The 20,714-nt window shown below is 44.3% G+C and overlaps 1 protein-coding gene across 1 annotated transcript in view; it reads right to left on the reverse strand.

Moving 5' to 3' along the window:
• Positions 1-19,655, reverse strand: part of fgl1 (fibrinogen-like 1) — a 32,962-nt gene extending 13,307 nt beyond the window's left edge. The window contains exons 1-7 of the mRNA XM_085970778.1: positions 19,467-19,655; positions 19,253-19,331; positions 12,693-12,879; positions 10,388-10,547; positions 6,164-6,261; positions 1,347-1,435; positions 218-405 (exon numbers count right to left, since the gene is read on the reverse strand). Of these exons, the coding sequence (XP_085826904.1) occupies positions 218-405; positions 1,347-1,435; positions 6,164-6,261; positions 10,388-10,547; positions 12,693-12,879; positions 19,253-19,321 (791 nt within the window). The 5' untranslated portion in view covers positions 19,322-19,331; positions 19,467-19,655. The remainder of the gene's footprint in view (positions 1-217; positions 406-1,346; positions 1,436-6,163; positions 6,262-10,387; positions 10,548-12,692; positions 12,880-19,252; positions 19,332-19,466) is intronic.
• Positions 19,656-20,714: the final 1,059 nt, after the last annotated feature.

The following is a 20,714-nucleotide window of genomic DNA, read 5'->3' on the forward strand; positions in this document are numbered from 1 at the left end:
TGTTTCGGTTAGTATGGCTCCAGTATTTGTCTATTGCAAAATTAACTTTCAATGTGGCACAGACATTGTTGTGTGCTGTGGTATAATGGATGGAAATCACCCTCTTAAAAAGCAGCAGATGTAAAACCTGGAGAATTCTGGTCTAACACGACTGCCGATAATAGATGAACTAAAATTCATTGTACTGTACTTCAAAAATAATTAATTTTTCAGAAACCTGTTAAACCACCATCCAGCACTATCTTCCTTTGCACAGTTGCCCTCATAACGGTCATTGTCCCTGTCCTTTGTGCTGAACTTCATGCCATTGTGATTGGCCCACCATGCAACCTCTGGGTGATAAGCACCACTCAGAGAGTCTCCTGCAGTTCCAGAATATGCACCAAAACTTAACTGGTATAAATTCTGTGAAATAAAAAGAAATAAATGAAGAATAGATTAGAAAGAATAGATCCAAAACAATTTCCATGAGTAAGAATGATACCAAAGCCTGTCGAACCCAAGCTCAACACAGTGCCATACGAAACCACTGAAATGTGCTGTGCCACAGACAATTTGGCCATGTATCAGATCCAGGATTCTGTGGAGGGTAAAGTTTTGATCTGACCTTGATTGTCAGATATGCAGCTTCTCAGAACAAGGATTAAAAGGTGAGCAGATAGAAGACAAGTCAACAAGGGCAGCTCTGCAAGTCAACCATGCAACAGGTCTAGCTGCAGGTTCTCAACCTGATCTCCTGATCAAGAAATAATGGGGTTCGCAGGTTGATGCAAATGGGGTGCAGCAATCAATCCCTGCACCTGAATGAGTCGGCCTCATTTAACTTACACCAGTGAGCTGTGGACCCTTGGTAGGCAACCCCAGGCAGCTCATCGACAAAGAGGAATGAAAGATCGGGCCGCAGCAGCCCTCAGGTAAGTGGTTAAAGAAGATCGGGAAGGGGTGCGATCAGGCCGGAAGGGAGCATAGTTGTGTTCTGGAGGGAGGGTAATTGGATTAGAAGGGAGGTTTTCTACATTAAAGGTACTACATGAATGCAACTTGTTGTTGTCACTTTGTCTTTAACCATTACATGAAGTGGCCTGGTAGCTCTGGTAATACATTTGGATTAATCTAATCCATGAACAAAATTGATAGATTTTTGACAAAGCTGCTGTTTAGATCACTTGACAGCACATGCTCCTTCTCAATGCCCGTAAAAAGATCGTCAGGGAAACAAATCCAAATTTAAAAGCTTGCTTCCAGTTCACCCATGTAAACTGGTACAATATTAACGACTATAACCAAAAAAAGAGCAAAAAACACACAAGTAAATTTGCTTATCCCAGTCATTTACTAGTCCTTACCTGCTCATTGTGAACTTTGAAACTTTTGTACTGTGCATAGCGTTTTCCACCATCCCAGTCAGTGAGATCAAATTTCACAGCATAGTCTCCTGATAGAAGGAAAAAATGAAAAGTTGAATTTTCCCTCTATCCTTTCGGTCTGTCAAATAAGAATCCTGGATTAACTTGGCTGTCATCTATTTCAGTTTCAAAATAGTACAGTGTTTATATTATTTCTTGAGCCATGATTTTCCAGGTGCAATTCCTAATCCATAATCTAGTAGCCTTATTCAAATTGCAAAGTTTAAAACTAAAACTTTGGAATACAAAGTATTTAAGCAAGCCTGGTTTGTCCTCAAACCACAACTGGGTGTTGCTGTGTTCAGTGTTAGGCCACCTCACAAGTCCCAGGGGTTAAATTTCTCCTGCAGATAATTTTAACAACAAAAAAATCAGTTTAATCAACAGAGATATTTGACCTCAAATGTCCAGTGAAACCAATTGTAGAAAGAATCAAAGGAATTCAATTTAGATAGCTTGTCAATATACAGTATTACAAATACAGGGTAGTGTTCTGTCCAAGGTATCTTTAAACTCGTTTTGTAACTATAAAATAATTGTAATTTTACGACATGGAAGATGGCCATTTGGCCCATCATGCTTGCTGTGGCTCTTTGAAACAGCTATTCACTTAATCCCATTCCCCTGCCCTTTCCCATACCCTTCAACATTTTTCTTTTTCAAATATTTATCCACTTCCCTTTCAATAACAATGATGGATTCTGCTTTGACTACTGTTTCCAGTAAGACATTCTGTCCTAAAAATCCTCTGCTAAAAAGAAAATCTCCAAACCCCCCCCTTATAATAGACTACTTATTACATCTAGTGATAAAGCAAAAGAGTCTGGTTTACAATTATTACATTGACAGGTTGTCAATGTTGGACATTTTTGATCATTTCTGTGGTGCCTAACCATAATGTCAACATGGACAAATAAGTAAATCTAACAGCTTCATTAGTTTATTAAGTCATGAGACCCTGGAATAAAGAAAATGCTATAATTTCAGATTTCTAATATTTTCAGTTTTTCTGTGCCGTTGGCACCCTTGGTTTTGCCATAGTCAATAATAAACTCCCAGCCAAATGCTACTTTTCTAAATAATAAATACAGGACTTTTTTTATTTTTAACGGTTGACTGGCTGTATTGTTAAGCTTCAACATTTGGGTTGTGTTATTCAGGTTGTGCTGCCAATTTTTGACATTCATAAAATCATAGAATGTTACAACACAGAAACATTTGCCCCGCTAAGTCTGCACCAATATTTTTTCACATGAACAACCTAATCAAAACCCAATTTTCTGCTGGCTAGATTTTCCCCAGTACTGCCGAAATAACGCCAAAACTGTACTTCCATCCATTGGTGTAACCCAATTTTCCTCTGTGCACCTTCACTGAATAGAACCATAAAGATTTACAGTACAAAAGGAGGCCATTTGGCCCATTATGTCTGGGCCAGCTCCTTTCCACTGTCCCGCTCTCTTCAGTTATTTATCTTCCTCTACTTCAAATATTTATCTAATTTTCCCTTAAAAGATGTCTCTGCCTCAACCATTCCATGCTCCAATATGCAAAGAAATGTTTCCTAACCTCTCTTCTAGTGATAACTGTAAATTGATGATCTATCATCAATGACTTCCCCAACTAGAGGAAGTAGTTTTTCTCTATTTACTTCAGGATAAACCTTAATTTTAAAACCTCTATTAAATCTCTTATCCTTCTCTGTTTCAATGGAAATAGTCTGAGTATTTCCAATCTCATCTTATAAATATAGTTTCCCATCTCTGGCATCTTTGTGGCGTATTCATTAAATATATTCAAGAAGGAGTTGGATATATTTCTTAAGGCTAAAGGGATCAAGGGATATGAGGAGAAAGCAGGGACAGGGTACTGAATTTGGATGATCAGCCATGATCGCATTGAATGGCGGAGCAGGCTCGAGGGGCCGAATGGCCTACTCCTGCTCCTATCTTCTATGTTTCTATGTTTCTATTTACCTACGCTGTACCCTCAGGTACATTGGTTTATATTGCTAAATTATTAAATAGAATTTTAAATCTGTGATCGATAGATTTTTGCTAGCCATTGGTATTGAGGGATATGGAGCCAAGGCAGGTGGGTGGCGTAAGGACACAGATCAGCCATGATCTCATTGAATAGTATAACAGGCCTGAGGGGCTGAATAGCCTACTCCTGTTCCTATGTTCCTATAATTAAAATACTTAAAAAGGTTTGAAGAAAAACTGAAAGAAACATTAAAATAAAAACTTTAATGAAATATATACTTACGATACACTTTTTTCAAATTGCTTACAGCTTGCTTGTGTCCTCCAAATTTGGCCAGACCAGGCCAGGCCTTAGTGGCTCTTCCAGTGGGGGGTTCATTTCATGAGGTAAGCCATGGGGGTAGGGGAGGGCAATGGAGCCCTGCAGCAAACTAGGCCCCATCCCCGCTATCACAAAATGGGACACTGTAGCAAGTCATGCTCCCCACTCCCACCACCCACTATCATTTCCATGTAGTGGGGTGAGGATGTGGTGGCCAAAGATATCTATATTCAGTGGGAGCAGAGGAAAATCTCCAAAACACTTTTTGGGGTAGGGTATCAGTGGTAGAAATAATCCAACCCTTGGTAAGCAATATGCATTCAACAAAATGATCAAAAGAATAAAGTATTTTGAGTAATCCTGGTGACTCAGAAGCAGTCATGTATGTTTAATTTTATCTGCATTCAAATGATTTTTTCATCATATTGCTCCATCTTTTCCCATTCTCAATCCTATGTTGAAATTGCCATATTGAAGATATTGAAAGACTTCAATGGAAATAAAAATCGAGAGAGATGTAAAATGGGCTAACAATTCGCTATCACCCATTTTACACTATCACAAAAAGTCAAGATTTACCCCATTGTTCCTTAGACAAACAGATAACCATCATATAAGCCCGTTTGGCACATAAAGGTAATAAGCTGAACAAGACCTATCACATATTGACACAATGGCATGAGGATGACCAGACATGACCAATTTTCCTATTTAGTTACGTGGTGTAATGTGAGCAGGCAGGGAGCTGTTCCAATCGTCCCCTGCCACCCAATACCACTTCCACCTAAAGTGATAATGAACATATAATAGGGGAAAGTTTAACTCCCTCCGCCTGGTGGAAACTGAGCAGATTGGGAGTTGAAATCAGGCAGCTGTATTTGCCGCTCCATTCCCACTCTGCAGCAGGATTAATGCCGCTGTTTCTGCCAGCGGCTGAGGCGCCCGTCTGGCTCAAGCAAGAGCCTCATGAATACATGCAAATCGGAGTCCTATGATGTACATAGGACCCCAAAGGCATTTTAGTGGCGTACTGAGCGGGGCACCCAGTAAAACCTGTCAGTGAAGAAATAGAGGCCCTATAAGATAAGTTTTATACTTTCCTTTTTGGGGTCAGGAACAGGAGTGCCCCACCAGGCCCCATGAGGGAAGTCTGGGCATCTGCCATTCTTGGTTCCCCTCCCCCTTGCCAAATGCAAAACCTTGCCGAACCCACCCTTAACTTCCCTGAGTGATGGTCGGTGGCTGCCCAATCTTTGCCTGCACTTTATGCTCTTTCAGGTGGGCAGCTGGCCAGTGGGATGTAAATGAGACCCAGCAGTTAGTATCGACCAGGCCGTCCATGGAGACTCCTGGGCTGGTGACCCATGCGCCTACTGGCTTTCTGCCTGAGGAATAAAGTTGCCTCTTGTATGTCTACCCAAATATGGGTGAGTGTATTACAATGGGAGGCTAAAGCTAGGATTACATCATGCAACATATTTTCTGTCATTTGTGTCACAGCACTGCTGCGTGTAAGAGATGCCTGTGCATCCTGGTGCCCAGCATTGCTATGGACTGCAGGAGAAGGGTAGAGTAGTGGCTATGTTACTGCACCAATAATCCAGAGAATTTGGATTCAAATCTCATCATTGCAGTTTGAGAATTGAGTTCAGATTTAAAAAAATAATCTGGAAATAAAAAAAGCTGATATCAGTAAAAGTGTCCATGCAGCTGTGGATTGTCATAAAAACAAAATTGAAAAGAGTAAAAGAGAAGACAATATATATTAGAAAGTTGTGATATTTTGATGCCAAGGTGGGGTTTTAATATCCTTAATATTGTCTAAAGAAGGAAGGAGTGGGGATGGTAAGGAGTTTTGAAATGCTGAAAAAGAGTGAATTAGAGTCGGAGACTCTTTCGTGCCACTGAGGGAGAGAAGTCAGAACACTAATTTCTCTGATGATATTTTTATAACGTGACAGGCCAGAAATTTCACTGGAGGGCTTTTGGGGGAAGATCTGGGCAGGGTAGAACTTCTACCTGCCCCATGGAAGCACCGCTGACCCTGGCCCACTTTCCCGGGATGGGACATTTACATATTTTACATAGCCTATGCTATTCATGGCACAACTGGGGTGCCCGCCTCAGGAGTAGGGATGGAAACCCGCTGAGCATAAGTGGTCCTAACTTTGCTGCACAATCAATTTTAAAAATAAAAAAAGTGCCAGATGGACTACAGTCAGGAAATTAGCCTTTTAACTCTTAATCCACCTCTGAAGCCCTTAGGGTGCCAGGGACACAGGGGCATCCTCTGTGTGCAGTGTTCACCTTGTTTTAAACTCTAAAGGCAGTAGATTTGCTTTCTGTTGTCATGAGAAAGCTGCTAGATCAGGGTGACTATTGTAACCTGAAACATCAATTTATATTTCAGTTAGAAAATGGTACAGCTTATTATATACAAAGATACTTACCCTGTGATGTAAGATAATTCAAGTTGTCATTCCCAATCCAATATTCTCCATTGACAGATTGGAAGTTTCCAAAACCATTCTTGTAATCAGACCAGACTCTAGATAAAAAGTATGCACTGTATTATATTTCATTATTTATGAAAAGTAAAACAGGCTAACACACAAAAGGCATCAAGGGGTATGGGGAGAGAGCGGGAATATGGTATTGAGATAGAGGATCAGCCACGATCATATTGACTGGCGGAGCAGGCTCGAAGGGCCGAATGACCTACTCCTACTCCTATTTTTCTATGTTTTCTATGTTTCTACACAGCAGTGTGCATTAGAAAGGGCTAACCAGTAATGGAAGCTTAGATACAATTCTCTGCTGGGGTTAATTCAAAACAGGATTTATTGCCTTATAGAAAATCCGTATGCTGTGGACAGTAAACCAAACCTTACTTGAATTGTGAAAATGATTTAGTACAAAGCAAGATTGAGTACTCAACTGCTGATAAGCTCAGGATTTGACTATTTGCTTGACTATTTTTCTCTTCAAATAGTAGATGCATTGCTGGTCATCTTCCAGAACTCGATAGACTCTGGAACGGTACCCATGGATTGGCGGGTAGCTAATGTTACCCCACTATTCAAAAAAGGTGGTAGAGAAAAGGCGGGGAATTATAGACCGGTAAGCTTGACATCGGTAGGGGGGAAAATGCTAGAGTCCATTACAAAAGATGGAATAGCAGAGCACTTGGAAAGCAGTGACTGGATCGGACAAAGTCAACATGGATTTACAAAAGGTAAATCATGCTTGACTAATCTACTGGAATTTTTTGAGGATGTAACTGGTAAAATAGATAAGGGAGAACCAGTGGATGTGGTGTATTTGGACTTTCAGAAGGCTTTCGATAAGGTCCCGCATAAGAGATTAGCGTGCAAAATTAAGGCACATGGGATTGGGGGCAAGGTATTGACTTGGATAGAGAACTGGTTGGCGGACAGAAAGCAAAGAGTTGGAATAAACGGGTCATTTTCCGAGTGGCAGGCAGTGACTAGTGGGGTACCGCAAGGATCGGTCCTAGGACCCCAGCTGTTCACAATATATATTAATGATCTGGACGAGGGAATTGGATGTAATATCTCCAAATTTGCAGACGACACAAAGCTGGGGGGGAGGGTATGCTGTGAGGAGGATGTCGTGAAACTCCAGCACGATTTGGACAGGTTGGGTGATTGGGCAGAAACATGGCAAATGCACTATAATGTGGATAAATGTGAGGTTATCCACTTTGGTGGCAAAAACAGGAAGGCAGATTATTATTTGAATGGCAATAGTTTGGGAGAAGGGGAAGTGCAAAGAGACCTGGGTGTTCTTGTACACCAGTTGCTGAAGGTAAGCATGCAGGTGCAGCAGGCGGTTAAGAAGGTAAATGGTATGTTGGCCTTCGTAGCAAGAGGGTTCGAGTACAAGAACAAGGGTGTCTTGCTACAGTTGTACAGGGCCTTGGTGAGACCACACCTTGAGTATTGTGTGCAGTTTTGGTCGCCTTACCTGAGGAAGGACGTTCTTGCCATGGAAGGAGTGCAGCGAAGGTTCACCAGGCTGATACCTGGGATGGCAGGAATGACGTATGAGGAGAGATTGGGTTGATTGGGCTTATACTCACTGGAGTTTAGAAGATTGAGAGGGGATCTCATCCAAACCTATAAAATTCTGTCAGGCCTGGACAGACTAGATGCAGGAAGGATGTTTCTGATGGCCGGGGAGTCCAGAACCAGGGGTCATAGTCTAAGGATAAGGGGTAAGCCATTTAGGACTGAAATGAGGAGGAATTTCTTCACCCAGAGAGTGGTGAACCTGTGGAATTCTCTGCCACAGAGGGCGGTGGAGGCCAGTTCATTAAGTATATTCAAGAAAGAGTTGGATATATTTCTTAAGGCTAAAGGGATCAAGGGATATGGGGAGAAGGCAGGGACCGGGTACTGAATTTGGATGATCAGCCATGATCTCATTGAATGGCGGAGCAGGCTCGAAGGGCCGAATGGCCTACTCCTGCTCCTATCTGCTATGTATCTATGTTATAATAGGGTGATGTCATATGAACTGCCTGTGGTAGTCTTGTCTGTCTTCAAGCTGGACGAGAGGGCACATGCATTATTAATTATGTATGTGTATATATATATATACATACACATCCATTATTAATTATACACCTGCATCCATTATTAATTATGCCTGAACATCCATAATTCATTAGATAAGAAAACACCATATCAACTGCATTAGTTGTATTTAACTCGTAACCCTATAAAATAAAGATCTTTGCCCCAAAATTCCTGGTTTTGGGAAGATAAATAAGATTTCTGTCGGGGGCAGAAATTTGGAGAAGAATATGGTTCTGCTGAGATTCTGGGCTGTTTACAACACCCCTTTAAATTCTGATGGGAGTGGGGTGGGCATGGGCAGATAGCTATTTACCAGTCTGCAATGGTGTCTTGAAAGTAATTTCAGCTGATGGCAATGATCAATTATTTCAGGAGAAAATAAAGGAGCCAAACATAAACATTTTAATTTCAGGTGTTAACACTGGCTATTTGGCTTAAAAAGGGACTCCAGCCTTCAGTAAAAAAATAATTTAAAAATATATTTTTCTATCCATTTTTGTTGATTTCTTCAATTTTTGCAAACAGTGAGTGAAGGCTTAATTGGAGGAACTATCTGGAAGCATTTGACAGAACTACTAGAGTGAGCGAGTTGAATTCAAATCAACAGGTACGATCATTAAACCGGGCTGTTTCAAGGCATTTATGCTGAGGCTTTCACACCAATTAACCTGACTCTGTAAAGTAAACAAAGTAGTGCCTGTCCATTTAGAAATAGCAAGACTCCCGTTAAAAGAGGATGTTGCTTGGTCCTGACAATGACTAAAGTCAATAGTGGCCACTGGCAGTGCCAAACTCAGATCCTTAGGCAGGCTAAGAGATCACACGTGCCTAATCATCTGTTTTTGCTGAATTTGGCCTTTGATTTAAACAGGATAGACTTAACGACAATGAAACCCCCATATATTACATAAATAAATAAATATATTTTCACTGGAACTAAGCTGATTGATCATAATAGTCTCTACATTCCTATGTTCCTATCCTATTCTATATAAATGAGGTATGTGTCATTGTCAGCTCCAGAGGCACATATTCAAAAACAGCTACTCATATTCCCACTGTTTCCAACCGCCTCTGCAACAATTTATCCCTCACATCCTGTCAAGTTATACTGGCAGAACATTACAGGCCTCAGATTGAGTCCAAAGGAGAGAAATAGATCTCTTTAACCCTATATTTTATTATTATTTCCAAATGAGCATTTGGAAACGACCAGTTAGGATTCTTATGGGAAATTTGACTACTGTTTACTTCCAATAATAGGGCATCAGAAACTCCTCCAAACCAGTTCCATCAATGATGTCATCAAACCCAATTTTAAACAAAAAGTTAAAGAAATTCAAATTCTTCATTCATTAGCGATCTTTAGTCACAAAGCACAAATCTCATATTGTGCCGATAGTGTGTTAGTGAAAGATAATAAACTGAAATGTTATTTACTTTTAAAAGCTCTGTTTGTCAGGCAGAGGCTTTTCCCATTGAGATAGCTACTGTAAAATCCATAGAAGTTGGACCTTTGTAAAAGTTGCATTTATTTTATAGTTGCCACTTCAATGAAAAGTGATTTTGTACAAATTAATAAGTTACTCTTCTATGTTCAGGGTGCCTAAAATAACTGATTGCATTTTAATGTGCATTATATTTTACAGTAAATTTCAAATGCTTACATTGTTTTTGTAAAAACAATTGTACCTGTAATTTGTTTTGGAGGTTACTCAATCAAAGCAACACATCTTAAGAAACAGTTTACTCCGATGAAAGTTCCAGCTCAATTAGTAACGGGTGCAAAGGTTAATTTCTGATAACAGCAACTTCAGGTTGAACCAAATTTTGATAGAAAATTTGATTAGCATCATTTGGGAAGGAATGTTGATAGCTTCTACCATAAGAGAGAAGGATCAGTAACATTTGAGTGAGTTATATAGGGTAACCTCAGTAATATAACAAAAAAAATCCATCAGATACATTGTTCATATGCTGATTTTCTTTTGTTTATTTTATTTTTCATTTTTTTTAAATCTCTTTTTTGGTCTGACAGATTCTAATGGTATTCGTTTAAAAACAGTACTGAACCTGTCAAAGTTTTCACTGCCATCAGTCCGTCTCTGGATGACAGTCCAGCCTCCACCTTCTGTCATGTCACAGTATGCAAGGAAGCTTGTGGAAGATGCCAGTGGCTGAATTCTGTAAAATCCACTTCGCCTATTTCCACTGTTGTAGGTCTCTGCACAATCTTCATCAAAAATAAAATTCCAGAATTTGCTAAGTTAGTATTATTTCTGAGGAGGGGAGGAGGTAGAAGGATGGGGGAATAAGTGTGGAGGGATAGGGAGAAGGACAGGAAAGAGAGAGGAGGACAGGGCTGGGGAAGGGTGAGGAAGGCGGTTGGGGGTGAGGGAGAAAGGCGACAGGGAAAGAGAATGGGAGGACGAGGGGGTGGAAGAGGAGGAAATAGTGAAGGGATGTAAGGACAGGGAATTTCTCTCAATGGGGGGAAGGGAGGGGATTCATTTCACAGGTGGGGGTAATAACTTCCTCAATTGAGGGGGGTGGGCACAAATTAAACTGAGATGGGAGGCAGGGACGCAGGTGTGTTACTGGAGTGGGGATACACATCGGGGAGCTGCTGCTACCAGGGGGGCAATGGAGCTGAATCAGGACATCAAAACTTGCTGGTCTGCATAACTGTCTTAGTTGGAGAGGGACTTGATATGCGGGCGGAGCAAGGGGATATAGTATTATAGAATCTTACAGCACAGAAGGAGGCCATTCGGCCCATCGTGCCCATGCTGGCTCTTTGAAAGAGCTGTCCAATTAGCTCCACTTCCCTGCTCTTTCCCCATAGCCCTGCAATTATCACCCCTTCAAGTATTTATCCAATCAAATCATGGGTACAAAGCTTCCTGGTGGGAGGAATGATGATCTATTGACAAAGGATGGGATTCCAAACAGACAGTGCGGTGCATTGAATCAGGCCACACTCAAAGGTGACTGCGTTTCAATTTAGATTCATGCAGAACTAACAAATTAAACTGGATTACAATGGAGAACATTCAGAAGCCGGGCTGGAAAGGTCAACAGGCAGGGGAGCACACAATGAACTGTGGGGTGCCACTGCTGTCACTATGACCTCATACTTTAGACTTCTAATACAGCTGGGAGCACCGAGACTAGAGCCACACAACTCCATTAAGCATGCCTGCAGAGGGATTGGATGCTTGGGACCACGAACAGACAGCAATGGTAGAAGATGATTCATGGTAGAAAGCCAAGGCATCTTATACAGCTGGATGCTTAATTTTTTTCTACAATTGGAATTTAATCTTAAACCTTCATTAAATTCTTATAACTATGAAAAGAACTTTAAATCTGGCCTACATATCTCTTATTGTGGCTTCAGGAGAACACGTTGCTGGGAAGACATCGGTTTGACTCCCCAAAGCCTTTCCACCATCTACAAGGCACTCCCTCCACCACCGGCGTACTGTGGCTGCAGTGTGTACCATCTACAAGATGCATTGCAGCAACTCGCCAAGGCTTCTTCGACAGCACCTCCCAAACCCGCGACCTCTTCCACCTAGAAGGACAAGGGCAGCAGGCGCATGGGAACACCACCACCTCCAAGTTCCCCTCCAAGTCACACACCATCCTGACTTAGAAATACATCGCCGATCCTTCATCATCGCAGGGTCAAAATCCTGGAACTCCCTACCTAACAGCACTGTGGGAGTACCTTCACCACACAGACTGCAGCGGTTCAAGAAGGCGGATCACCACCACCTTATCAAGGGCAATTAGGGATGAGCAATAAATGCTGGCCTTGCCAGCGATGCCCACATCCCATAAACAAATCCAAAAAAAAAGCACAGTGGGAAACTGTATGCTGACTCGCATCAAGACTGTACAGCAGGATCTTTTTATTCTTTCAACTAACATCCTGTGGCAGGTTAACATTTCAATCAGTTATCGGAATGCCAACTCACGTGTAACAGGTACCACAGGCAAATGCTGACTCATGAGATGGATTTTGCCTGACTAAGAGTTTCAATATATTTTGAAAGGTAATGTCATTACCCACTCATCGATTTTAACACATAATTATCACATGGAACTTCCTCCAACCAGGTTTTAAACAGGTTGCCAATTATGTGCTAGATGTTACTGAGCTGATGAAGGATTTTAATTGAAATATCCTGAGCTTTTTTCATACACTGACTGCTTTGTGCATTTCTAGTATTTTCTGTTTCTTTATTTTCAGCATTTGTGAGGTATTTTTAATCACAGTGACTTTCAGCATTTGAGTTTTTTAATCTCAGTTACAATCAACATAGCTTTATGCCTGTAGAAATTTTAGGGTTAAAAGTAAGTTATGTGAGACCTGCAAAAAGTATTCTTCCTCCCAGTTCATCAGTAGCTTTATCAACATTTGAAGCACCAATGCCATGCAGATTTTCCCTTTCATTTGTGAAGCGCTCAATCTGCAGTTGCTGCTGTTTGATCCGAAGTTCCAGAGCTTTCACTTGAGCCCGTAGTCTTTCCTGCTCCTGTTGACAGTCAGCTGGTGCCTACAGAATCAAACAAGACAGTCATTCAGAACGCCTACTTTCGCGACAATCTGCCATGAGAAAATAGGGAAATATTTCTGTACTCAGTTTATTTTTACTATTCATTCACGGGATGTGAGCATCACTGGCAAGGCCAACATTTATTGCTCATCTCTAATTGCCCTTAAGAAGGTGGTGGTGAGCCACCTTCTTGAACCACTGCAGTCTATGATGTGAAGGTACTCCCACAGTGCTGTTAGGGAGGGAGTTCCAGGATTTTGACCCAGCAATGATGAAGGAACAGTGATACATTTCTAAGTCAGGATGATGTGTGACTTGGAGGTGATGGTGTTCCCATGCACTTGCCGCCCTTGTCCTTCTAGGTGGTAGAGATCGCAAGCTTGGGAGGTTTTGTCGAAGAAGCCTTGGCGAGTTGCTGCAGTGCATCTTGTAGATGGTACGCACTGCAGCCACGGTACGTCGGTGGTGGAGGGAGTGAATGTTTAAGGTGGTGGATGGGGTGCCAATCAAGCAGGTTGGTTTGTCCTGGATGGTGTCGAGCTTCTTGAGTGTTGTTGGCGCTGCGCTCATCCAGGCAAGTGGAGAGTATTCTATCGTACTCCTGACTTGTGCCTTGTAGATCGTGGAAAGGCTTTGGGGAGTCAGGAGGTGAGCCACAGAATACTCAGCCTTTGACCTGTAAATACCACAGTATTTATGTGGTTGGTTCAGTTAAGATTCTGGTCAAGGGTGACCCCGCAGGATATTGATGGTGGGGAATTTGGTGATGGTAATGCCGTTGAATATCAAGGGGCGGTGGTTAGACTCTCGCTTGTTGGAGATGATCATTGCCTGGCAATTGTGTCGCATGAATGTTACCTGCCACTTATCAGCCCAAGTCTGAATGTTGTCCAGGTCTTGCTGCATGCGGGCACGGACAGCTTCATTATCTGAGGAGTTGCGAATGGAACTGAACACTGTGCAGTCATCAGCGAACATCCCCACTTCTGACCTTAGGTTGGAGGGAAGGCCATTGACGAAGCAGCTGAGGATGGTCGGGCCGAGGACACTGCCCTGAGGAACTCCTGCAGTGATGTCCTGGGGCTGAGATGATTGGCCTCCAAACAACCACAATTATTTTCCGTTTTGCTAGGCATGACTCCAGCCAATGGAGAGTTTTCCCCCTGATTCCCACTGACTTCAATTTTACTAGGGCTCATTGTTGTCAGACTTGGTCAAATGCTGCCTTGATGTCAAGTGCAGTCACTCTCACCTCACCTCTGGAATTCAGCTCTTTTGTCCATGTTTAGACCAAGGCTGTAATGAGGTCTAGAGCCGAGTGGTCCTGGCAGAACCCAAACTGAGCACTGATGAACGGGTTATTGGTAAGTAAGTGCCGCTTGATAGCACTGTTGACGACACCTTCCATCACTTTGCTGATGATTGAGAGTAGGCTGATGGGGCTGTAATTAGCCGGATTAGATTTGTCCTGCTTTTCGTGGACAGGACATACCTGAGCAATTTTACACTTTGTCAGGTAGATGTCTGTGTTGTACTGGAATAGCTTGGCTAGAGATGCAGCTAGTTCTGGAGCACATGTCTTCAGTACTACAGCCGGGATGTTTTCGGGGCCTATAGCCATAGCATATCCAGTGCACTCAGCTGTTTCTTGATATCACATGGAGTGAATCAAATTGGCTGAAGACTGGCTTTTGTGATGGTGGGGACCTCAGGAGGAGCCCAAGGTGGACCATCCACTTGGCACTTCTGGCTGAACATGGTTGCAAATGCTTCACACTTGTCTTTTGCACTCACGTGCTGGGCTCCTCCATCATTGAACATGGGGAATTTCATAGAACCTCCTCCTCCTGTTAGCTGTTTAATTGTCCACCACCATTGATGACTGGATGTGGCATGACTGCAGAGCTTTGATCTGATCCATTGGTTGTGGGATCACTTAGCTCTGTCTATAGCACGCTGCTTCTGCTGTTTAGCATGCATGTAGTCCTCAATTTTAGATATGCCTGGTGCTGCTCCTGGCATGCTCTTCCACAGCCCTCGCTGAACCACGGTTGGTCCCGTGGCTTGATGGTAATGGTAGAGTGAGGGATATGCTGGGCCATTAGGTTACAGATTGTGGTGGAATACAATTCTGCTGCTGCTGATGACCCACAGCGCCTCATAGATGCCAATTTTTGGGCTGCTAGTTCTGTTCTGAATCTATCCCATTAAGCACAGCGGTAATGCCACACAATACAATGGAGGGTGTCCTCAGTGTGAAGACGGGTCTTGTCTCCACAAGGACTGTGCGGCGGTTACTTCTACCAATACTGTCATGGACAGATATATCTGCGACAGGTAGCTTAGTGAGGACGAGGTCAAGTAGGTTTTTCCCTTGTGTTGGTTCTCTCACCACCTGCTGTAGGCTTTGTCAGGCAGCTATGTCCTTCAGGACTCGGCTAACTCAGTCAGTTATGGTGTTACCGAGCCACTCTTGGTGATGGACATTGAAGTACCCCACCCAGAGTACATTCTGTGCCCTTGCCACCTAAAGTGTGTCTTCCAAGTGGTGTTCAACATGGCGGAGTACTGATTCATTAGTAGAGGGAGTGCGGTAGGTGGTAATCAGCAGGAGGTTTCCTTGCCCATGTTTGACCTGGTGTCAAGAGACTTCATGGGGTCTGGAGTCAATGTTGAGGATTCCCATGGCCACTCCTTCCCGACTGTATGCCACTGTGCCACCAACTCTGGTGGGTCTGTCCTGCCGGTGGGACTAGACATACCCAGGGATGGTGATGGAGGAGTCTGGGACATTGGCTGAAAAGTATGATTATGTCAGGCTGTTGCTTGACTTGTGCCAAAATTGGGAGAGCTGTCCCACAGACAAGTTCCCAGATGTTGGCGAGAAGGACTTTGCAGGGTCGACTGGGCAGAGTGTGCCTTTGTCGTGTCCGAATCCAGTACCTAGGTCGATGCTGGGTGGTCCATCCAATTTTATTCTCATTATTGTTTCTCATAGCAGTTTTGGTACAACTAAGTGGCTTGCTAGGCCATTTCAGAGGGCAGTTAAGACTCAACCACATTGCTGTGGGTCTGGAATCACATATAGGCCAGACTAAGTACAGCAGATTTCCTTCCCTAAAGGACATTAAATATAGAAACCAGATGTTTGTTTTGCGACAATCCGGTAGTTTCATGGATTACCATTACTGATACTAGCTTTTTATTATTTAATTAACTGAATTTAAATTCCCCAGCTGCCATCTTGGGATTTCTCATGTCTCCAGGTTATTAATTTATGGAAAATGAAAGCAAAAATCTAATTGAATAACTTGATGCTAGACCCTCGCTGCAGTTAATATTTCTTTAATTTGTTTATAACCCTATTTTTTAAATTAATGTTAAACAGCTGTAAACCTAACCTCAACTTTTACGAAGCTCTATCTCTGTAACTGTAAGAGCTCCCGTTATAACAGAAAAAAGGAATTAAGGTTACAGTCATTGGGGAGTCACTCCAATCTACACTGAACATTTTTTCCTGGTGTTATGGAGAAAATACATTTTTAAAACTCGGAGGAAGGCATTGCCAGGACTGTTGTACCAAGCTAAAAATTCCACCTAACTGATGTTTAGGATGGAATTTAATACAGAGAAGTGTGAGGTGATGCATTTTGGCAGAAGGAACAGGGAGAGGCAATATACACTTAATGGCACAGTTTTAAAGAGTGTGCAGGGACAGAGGGACCTGGGAGTTAATGTGCTTGAAGGTGGCGGGACATATTGAGAGAGTGGTTAACAAAGCATATGGGATCTTGGGCTTCATAAATAGAGGTACTGAGCACAAAAGTAGAGAAGTTATGCTGAACCTTGATAAAGCACTGGTTAGGCCACAACTGGAGTATTGCATCCAGTTCTGGTCACCACACTTTAGGAAGGATGTGAAGGCCCTTGAGAGGGTGCAGAGGAGATTTACCAGAATGGTTCTGGGGATGGGGGATCTTAGCTACAAGGACAGGTTGGAGAAGCTGGATTTGTTTTCATTGTTTTCATTAGAGCAAAGGAGGTTGCGGGGTGATTTGATAGAGGTGTACAAGATTATTACGGGTTTGGATAGGCTAGACAGGGAAAGGCTGTTCCCACTAGTTGATGGTACAAGGACTAGGGGACACAGATTTAGGCCTAGAAATTCAGTATAGCTATGTTTGGGGCGCTACAGCCGGGCGTTCGCTAAATTTTGCGCCCGGTGCAACTTAGCGCCACCTTCGCCGATATTCAGTTGCATCGCCCCAAGAAGTTGCTGCTGCACTAAAGCAGGCGATGCACAACTATCATAAGGTGCTAAGCTGGCGTGCCGAGGCACTAACACTGAGGGCGGGCGCAGCGCAGGTGCGGTGAGTTTCTGAATGAAGGCAGACACGCTGGCGCTGGTCAGCTCTTAAAGGGGAAGGGTCGACTTGTTTGGCTGCCATGTCCTGCTCACTGCAGCCCTGAAGCAAGGCCTGACCATTGCTGGTTCATCAGTTCTACGTCCTGAACCATGGGGAAGCCCGCTATTCTTCCAAATCCCATTGCACGCTCTTGCTGCTTGTCCAGGGTCATGGGGAAGGAGATGTACTGATGTCTCCTTCTGAAAAGGGCATTGTTCACCTGGTGGATGCAACAATGTACCGCGAACTGGGAGATGTTGGCAATGTCCCCAGTAGCAGATTGGAAGGAGCCGGTGGCACAGAAGTTGAGAGCCACCGTCACCTTCACTGCCACCGACAGAGACGTCCTGCTCCTCAGCTGTGGCTGGAGATCTCTGCGAAGCAGGTGGCAGATCTCAGTGACCACCTCCCTTCTGAATCGCAGCCTCCGAACACACTGCTCCTCAGACATGTTCAGATATGAGAACTGCTGGCGGTATACCATGGGTGGGTAAGGCCTCCTGTGCCGACGCCCGTTGGCCCTTCTCCCTCTGGCCATGACTGGCACTCTCTCACGGCGTCTCTGATCCCTCTCAATGCAATGCAGAAAGCCAATGTTTCCACCCATTGCAGCCCCCATTATATGTGGCAACTCAAGGCTATGGCACTGAAAGTGAAATCCAAGTGCAAAGCTCTGGTCTGAAGCCAGAAGTACCTGTGCAAGCGTTGAGTCAAACCAGAAAGCTCTCTCCCTTTGTCTCTCTCCAAATATCCATCTCTCACAAAGAAGGAGTGGAACAAAATGGCTGCCACTTATACTGCAGGAGGAGTCCCCTTTAATTCCCCTCTACCAGTCGCTGGGGGCGCCAGGCGCACATAAGGGCGGCGCCACTGAAGTTCCGGTTCGGGGCGCACCAAGGGCGTTGCACCATGAAATGACGTCAGGATCTGCGCGCGCAGCTGAGCGGGCGCTGCGGTTTCGCGCCGCCGCTAAATCTTAAGTGAAGTTCGCGAGAGGCGCAGATCGTGCCGCGCCCAGGCGCTAGCCGCTTAACGCCCCACTTCTCCTCCTCCTAAGGCGCTAACAACTGAATTTCTAGGCCTTAATGTTTTAGGCAAGAGATACAGGGGGGGAAGTGAGGAAAAACTTTTTTACGCAGCGAGTGGTGATGGCCTGGAATTCGCTGCTGACAGAAGTGTTGGAAGCGGACACGCTCAATGTTTTCACAGGGAGACTGGATAGGTACTTGAGGGAAATAAACTTGCAGGGCTACGGGGATAGAGCGGGGGAATGGGACTGACTGGATGCTCTAGAGAGAGCCGGCACGGACTCGATGGGCCGAATGGCCTCCTTCTGTGCCGTTATGACTCTATGACTGTATGTCTGAATACGTAAGTGGAACATTTTCTATCAATAGCAGCCCGAATCAAACAACAGACCATAACATGGTGACATTAGCTGCAAGAAAGTGGGTCATTTTTTATGTTGAAAACCTTCCGTGACTTGCTCGTAATTAAGACAAAAATGATTCTGGACAGTTCGTCTTCCTAAAGTACTGACAATCCCTTGATCGGAATGTTGCTCTCTTGCCGGTGCGACTGCTCAAGGCAGTGGCCAAACGGAGTGAATCATTCCCGGCAGTGCAAGGTTCAGATGGGAGTTATAGGGGGCGGGGAGGCAGAGCCGAGGTCGGCGTGGTTTGTCAGTGGAATGTCTGTGCCCGATTCCCAGCTGCACAAAAGAAAACATCTGGCACAGCAGAGCTTTACATCCACATCCACTCTCTTTGTTTTACAAAATGGTTATTCCAACGTCACCTTATTTTAGTTAGAGACGTTCTGAACAAACATTTTATTAAAAAAATTGTTCGCGATGTCTTTTGCTTTCAGACTGTAACTTTTGAGTCTGGGGTCTCTTCATAGAAGATGAGAGGGGTAATTAACAGCAAAAGCACGTCTCCGCGTTACATTGCATTGAACTCACTTACCGAGCGGCAGCAGCCCAGCAACAAGATGCACACGAGCAGGGAACACACAAAAACCCAGACACGCTGCATTTCGGGATTTCTGTTAACATAAAATGAAAAGAAAAATAAATCATCCCAGCAGGCCAACATTACAAGACTGAGATTTTGGATCTACAAGAAAATAGCCTAAAATACTTGGAATAACTTATGAAAAAGACAAAGGCCGAACACTTACCTTGCTCTGAGATTGGAAGGTGCAAAGCTCCAAGTGGCTGCAAGTTTTTTGCAGACCAGAAGCGTTGTAGCTTCAGCTGCTTTCAGAGCTTGTGATTTTATCTCCAGTGAGTCAGTGGGCAGGAATGTTTACCAAAGAGATGGCGGTTGTCAGAAAATCAGCACTGGTCAGCAGAGCGACTCGGGGGGGGGTGGTGGCCGCAAGAAAGGAAGGCAAAAAACGGAACATACCCCGGTGCACAGATAGCTGGAGCTGGTTAGGCTTTTACACAGGAAGATGGAGACAGCTGGCTTACATTTTATACATGCAGTACACAATTAGATAAGACTATGACCTAGAAATTCAGTATAGCCACTTTTGGGGCGGTAAAGTCGGGCGGCCGCTAAATTTTGCGCCCGGCGCAAAGTCGCGCCCCCTTCGCCGATATTCAGTCGCAACGCCCCAAGAGGCTGCTGCTGCGCTAAAACAGGCGATGCACGACCATCTTTAGGTGCTAAGCCGGCGGTGCTGAGCGATACCCCCGAGGCCGGGCGCAGCGCAGGTGCGGCGAGTTCTTGATTGACGGCAGACACTCTGGCGCCGGTCATCTCTTAAAGGGGGAGGGTGGATTTGTTTGCCTGCCACGCCCTGCACACTGCAGCCCTCAACCTAGGCCTGACCACTTCAGCTTCACCTGTACAACGCCCAGGACTATGAAGAAGGCCAGGGAGAGAGCGCAGCGCTTCAGCGACGGAGACCTGAGGGTGCTGGTTGGCGGAGTGGAGCGCAGGTGCCATGTTTTGTTCCCAGAAGGTGGCAAGAGGCCGCTGCCCAGCGCCTACCGGAAAGCCTGGAGGGAGGTGTCCAACAGGGTGTCTTCCAACAGCGTGGTTGCCAGGACTCCTGTGCAATGCCGGAAGAAGTTCAACGACCTCACTCGGGTTGTCAGGGTGAGTACCCTTTCCAGTGTCCTCCTCATCCTTGCATGTGCACCTCACATTATGGGCAAAGGGACCTGAAAGCCCTAATGGTCAGCCCTCATCCAGCAGCTATGGGACTGGCATGAAAATCAATTGCACATTCAGCACTTTACACACTGTCCAAGCTATTCGACCATGGGAGGCATTGCAGACAAGATCAGGGCTACACACTGTACAAGCTATTCGACCATGGGAGGCAGTGCAGACAAGATCAGGGCTACACACTGTACTTAGAGGCCGTCCTTTCTCTTGCAGGCCAAGGTTGCGCACAACCGGCGCAACCGCACTG

The sequence above is a fragment of the Somniosus microcephalus genome, chromosome 2, assembly GCF_052327205.1.
Source record: "Somniosus microcephalus isolate GS21.2 chromosome 2, FLI_Smic_1.0, whole genome shotgun sequence".
Taxonomy (NCBI): domain Eukaryota; kingdom Metazoa; phylum Chordata; class Chondrichthyes; order Squaliformes; family Somniosidae; genus Somniosus; species Somniosus microcephalus.